At 33.8% G+C, this 5,877-nt stretch overlaps 1 protein-coding gene across 1 annotated transcript in view; it reads left to right on the top strand.

Annotated features, from left to right (window-relative positions):
• The window catches only part of LOC107590488 (probable phospholipid-transporting ATPase IIA), a 45,312-nt gene that overhangs the window by 12,984 nt on the left and 26,451 nt on the right, over positions 1-5,877 (top strand). Inside the window, exons 5-6 of the mRNA XM_016279241.1 lie at positions 1,029-1,238; positions 3,458-3,619. Of these exons, the coding sequence (XP_016134727.1) occupies positions 1,029-1,238; positions 3,458-3,619 (372 nt within the window). The remainder of the gene's footprint in view (positions 1-1,028; positions 1,239-3,457; positions 3,620-5,877) is intronic.

Here is a 5,877-nt window from a genome sequence, read left to right as displayed (position 1 = left end):
CCATAAACTTAAAAAAAAAAAAAAAAAAACTGTCCTTTTTTAATAAAGAATACATTTTTTTGAAAGTCTAATGAAAAATAATAAATTTTAATCCATAATTTGAACCGAAAAATTGTGCATGGCGGTAACGACTCCAAGGTCGTGGGTTCGATTCCCGGGGAATGCATGAATGGATCAAATGTGTAGCTTGAATGCAGTGTAAAACATTTTGGATAAAAGCACCTGCCAAATGCATAAATGGAAATATATCATAACAATGACGTAGATTTATCCGTGATATATGATTTTGGTCATACCACCGACCTTTAATATGCGGATTGGGATGTGGCCCGTCACTGTATAACCATCCTGTTTAGAAAAGCCTTCACAAAGCACAATTGTTGAGCTTTTGTCCAGCCAACAGAGTGAAGTCCTTGTAAAATGAGTCCCTTTCACGTCTCACTGATGTGTTTTGTCCGTTTGACACCAGAGGTCACCGAGGCAGGAAACCGGGTTACAAGTACTCCGGACTCTCAATAGCTTTTATAGGAACTTACAAACTCTGTCATTAGCCCTCGGAAATGTGCACTCTATAAATAGTAGCTCCAGTGCTAAAGGTAATTGTTCATATATGTAACACATCTGGGAGCATTTATGAGTCCTTTTTCAGGATATTAGCATTATTAGCAATCAGAAACATGGATATTTTGATCAATTTGTCAACCTGAAGTGCTCATTTTTGCTTCAGATCTGGTCCTAGAGAGTCAGAATGGTGAGAATGCATCTTTATATGTGTGCTATGTATTGTCTTTACACTAAAAAAGTTTTGCGTATAAAGAAATCAGGTTTTTTTATTAATGTGTTTGAGATTCCTCATTTTGAAAAATGTAGCATTGCATATATATATTCTTTGTGGAGAAAGCAATCAGAGTGCTTAGTGAAAAAAAAAAGTTGACCCAAGAGAGTGGATGATTTGAGAGAAATCACTCTATTTACTCATTCGAATTCATTCTAAAGCATTCAAGTCATGTTAAATCTGATCTCCACAGCCTCCACATGACCTGCAGGCCTCTCGTGCACCGGGTGCCGCCAAAGTGAGGAAGACCATCAGCAGTCGAGTGCACGAGGCAGTGAAGGCCATTGCACTGGTGCACAACGTGACCCCAGTATATGAGTCCAATGGTGTCACGGATCAGGCAGAAGCTGAACAGCACTATGAAGACACCTGCAGGGTTTACCAGGCCTCCAGTCCAGATGAGGTACCACAGTCTTATTCATGATGATACTGGCCATTCAGTCAAAAAAAAAGAAAATATTTATTTGTGCGTGTGTGTATTTATATATATATATATTAATTAAAATATTTTAAAATAAAAAATATTTAAATTGTATCTTTTTCTGAATTCTTTGAAGAACCGAAAGTTTAAAAAAACTTCTATTCTTCAAAGAATTTGGAAAAAAATTACAGCGTTTATTTGAAATAGAAATCTTTTGTAATGTTATTAATGTCTTTACTGTCTTTTGATCAATTGAATGCAATTCAATTGATCAAAGTATTTTTAAATGGATTGAAAAAATAAAAAGCATTCATAAAACATGAGTTTTTAAATAACACATGTAAAGCATTTGAATTATTGAAAAACTTGAACAGCATTTATAAAACACGAGCAGAACAAATTGCTTTAAAAAATGTTTTAATTGTGTTAATAGTTGAAAAGCATTCTTATTTATGTGACGTGTTTTTCCAATGATTTACAAGCACGTCATTTTGTTAAATCATTTTTATGTAAATTACTGTATTAATGCATAAAAAATACATATGCATACATAGGTAAAACCTGAGCATTTAAATAACAAATACATGAACACGAATAATTTAAATACTTATTTAAATAGCAAAAATTCATGAACATTTGGATAATTAAAAAAACCTTAACATTTATAAAACATGAGCAGACAAATTTATTTTAAAATAAATATTCTTTTTTTTTGTCAGTGACAATTTACATGTTTTTTCCTGTGATTTACACAGATGTCAAAAATAAATATATTTAAATCTATAAAAAAATTAATATATTTTTTTAAAAAACCATTTAATTTACGTAAATACATGAACATATGAATAATTTAAATAAAGGTGACATATTATGTCCCTTTTTACAATATGTAATATTAGTCTCTGGTGTCCCCAGAATGTGTCTGTGAAGTTTCAGCTCAAAATACTTCACAGATCTTTTATTATGTAATTTTGAAAATGCCTATTTTGAGTGGAAGCAGAAACACGCTGTTTTTCGGGCCTGTGTCTTTAAATGCAAATGAGCTGCTGCTCCCCGCCCCCTTTTCCAGAATAGAGCTGCGCCATTACAGCTCGTATCTGCTAAAAACATCTGTTTTGGTTCTGATTATCATGTTTATCGCGCTGAAATCATGCGTTTTAAACCAACTGAAAGAAGAAAGTAATATACACCTAGGTTGCCTCGGGGTGAGTAAAACGCAGCCTAATTTTCATTTTTGGGTGAACTAACCCTTTAAGTCGCTGGGGTATATTTGTAGGTTTTGTGGTCCAGGGTCACAAATATCTTAAAATTAATTAAATGCATAAATAATATTTGTAATTAATATAATTTTTTTTAAATATAAAAGAAACAAGAGACATATATTTTACATATATATAAAAAATTTTCTATAATTTTGGATTATAAAATAGACCTAAAATTGAATTCACAAATTGAAAACATTCATAATATAGAAAATATTTTTACTGCCTGATTATTTAATTCAATATTTAATGAAATATTTTAGAATAAATAAATCTATTTAATAATTAAAAAATATTTTTAAATTAGTAGATCTGGATACACACAAAAAAATAGTTTGAACAAGATCTTCTCAAAATGCTTTAAAGTAGCATCCCTTTTTCTATACATAGCTTGGATAAGCCTCATTTGTTGGTTTGTAACAGCGAGGCCTGTTTTTTGGGCAGCAGTCCGCCCATCTGGATACTATGAGATATATTATTAGCAGCGAGTCAGGGAGGGCGTAAGAAATCGGGTTTTTTGATCTCTCTCTGTAACCCTTGGTCTGGAAGTTATTGGGCAATAACTTCTGCCTCACAGAAATACCCCCCTTCAGCGTCACACTAATGGATGGCATCTGCTTTGCCTTTATCTTCATATGATCCCAGAAGAAAACACGCTTATAATTGGTGGCCCATTGCATACTTGCATTTTCAGCTCCACACATCCCCCCCAAAAAAAAGTTGCAGGAAAGAGTCAAGATGTAAAACGTAATGGTTCTGTGTTTGATTTTGAGTTAGTTAGTTTTTTTTTTTTTTTTTAGTTTAAGTAATTTGCTTGGAGTGATAAGATGTCCAACTGATAAAAACTGCAAATTGCTTCCTGTTTGTTTCTGAAACTCAAATGCAGAATGGTTTCATATATTGTGATTTCTCCTTCGATCCGTCTCTGTTATGCACTAGGTGTCTCTGGTTCAGTGGACGGAGAGTGTCGGTCTGACACTGGTCGGTAGAGATCAGTCTTCAGTGCAGCTGAGGACACCTAGTGGACAAATACTGAACTTTACCATCCTGCAGGCTTTCCCCTTTACCTACGAGAGCAAACGCATGGGCATCATAGTGCGAGTAAGCATTGCATCCAGCAGTTTTGGATCATCTTGACACAGAAACACAAGTGTCCCTAAGCTCCATTAACTTAAAAAATGACCTGTCTGACATATAGAAGGATGACGTGTATTAAAAACGAAATAGAAGAATTTTCACTACTGTATTTATTGATAGATGTGTTTTGTGATATTTAATGGCTATACTAAAAAATGGTATCGGATTTACTTTTGTTTAGAATTTTCACCAAAAGTGCTAGTAAATTTCACACATACAGGTGCATCTCAATAAATTAGAATGTCGTGGAAAAGTTCATTTATTTCAGTAATTCAACTCAAATTGTGAAACTCGTGTATTAAATAAATTCAATGCACACAGACTGAAGTAGTTTAAGTCTTTGGTTCTTTTAATTGTGATGATTTTGGCTCACATTTAACAAAAACCCACCAATTCACTTTCTCAACAAATTAGAATATGGTGACATTCCAATCAGCTGATCAACTCAAAACACCTGCAAAGGTTTCCTGAGCCTTCAAAATGGTCTCTCAGTTTGGTTCACTAGGCTACACAATCATGGGGAAGACTGCTGATCTGACAGCTGTCCAGAAGACAATCATTGACACCCTTCACAAGGAGGGTAAGTCACAAACATTCATTGCCAAAGAAGCTGGCTGTTCACAGAGTGCTGTATCCAAGCATGTTAACAGAAAGTTGAGTGGAAGGAAAAAGTGGAAGAAAAAGATGCACAACCAACCGAGAGAACTCGCAGCCTTATGAGGATTGTCAAGCAAAATCGATTCAAGAATTTGAGTGAACTTCACAAGGAATGGACTGAGACTGGGGTCAAGTCATCAAGAGCCACCATACTAGTGTTGGGTCATTCTTGAACGATTCGTTCATTTTGAACGAATCTTTATTGTGACTCGGGAAGAACGCGTCGTCTCGGGGAGTGATTCGTTCAGTCGCGCATGCACAACATCCTATAGGTTCTGTACTGGAATTAGTCAAATAGTTCACCTGGTTCGAGTCTTCAGGTTTTTCCGAGTCATTCGTTCATCACGTGACAGCCCCATAAGCTTTAACCAATGCAGTCTGCACACTCACCAGACCTGAACCCATAGAGAATCTATGGGGTATTGTCAAGAGGAAAATGAGAAACAAGAGACCAAAAAATGCAGATGAGCTGAAGGCCATTGTCAAAGAAACCTGGGCTTCCATACCACCTCAGCAGTGCCACAAACTGATCACCTCCATGCCACGCCGAAGTGAGGCAGTAATTAAAGCAAAAGGAGCCCCTACCAAGGATTGAGTACATGTACAGTAAATGAACATACTTTCCAGAAGGCCAACAATTCGCTAAAAATGTTTTTTTTATTGGTCTTATGAAGTATTCTAATTTGTTGAGATAGTGAATTGGTGGGTTTTTGTTAAATGTGAGCCAAAATTATCACAATTAAAAGAACCAAAGACTTAAACTACTTCAGTCTGTGTGCATTGAATTTATTTAATACACGAGTTTCACAATTTGAGTTGAATTACTGAAATAAATGAACTTTTCCACGACATTCTAATTTATTGAGATGCACCTGTAGTTACAAAGAAACGGCAAGTAACAAACTGAATCTGAAATTTTGAAGTAGTTAGACTCGATTAATATTTTCTTGTGAAACATACACCTATAATATTTGCTTTATTTACTTCGAAAAATCATTTTTACAGTGTAGTTGAACTTTTTTTTTTCTAATTTTGGTATAATTACTTGCAGGCTGGCCTCATATTAATTGAGAAACTATGCATTTGTACTTCAAAAAAAAAATTTGTCAAACAACAGGACAATTATAGATTAATAATGGTGGATAAATGTAAATGTACAGTACTTTTACAGTAAATTTGTTTATGCATCCGGTATTATGAACTAACAATGAACAATACTTTTTTATAGCATTTATTAATCTTGGTTCATTTTAATTTCTACTAAAGCATTTGTAACATTTCAAGTTAATTAAATTAACAATTATGAACAAATGATGAAAAAAATTACTTAACAATGAACTATTATATTTTTAAGTTAACTTGCACAAATCAATTCTGTAAAAATAGTTAATAGTTATTCATTGTTAACTCATGATGTGCAATGCATTAACTAATGATAACAAATTAAACCTTGTTAAAAAAGTTACTAGCATAAGAAATTGACCAATCACCAACCTGACAACCCAAAAAAATACACTTTTTATATATATATATACACACACACATATACACACATATATATATAT

The sequence above is a fragment of the Sinocyclocheilus grahami genome, unplaced genomic scaffold (genome assembly GCF_001515645.1).
Source record: "Sinocyclocheilus grahami isolate Dianchi unplaced genomic scaffold, SAMN03320097.WGS_v1.1 scaffold128.1, whole genome shotgun sequence".
NCBI lineage: Eukaryota > Metazoa > Chordata > Actinopteri > Cypriniformes > Cyprinidae > Sinocyclocheilus > Sinocyclocheilus grahami.
The sequence above is the reverse complement of the archived record's forward strand: the minus strand, read 5'-3'. Positions and strand labels throughout refer to the sequence as shown.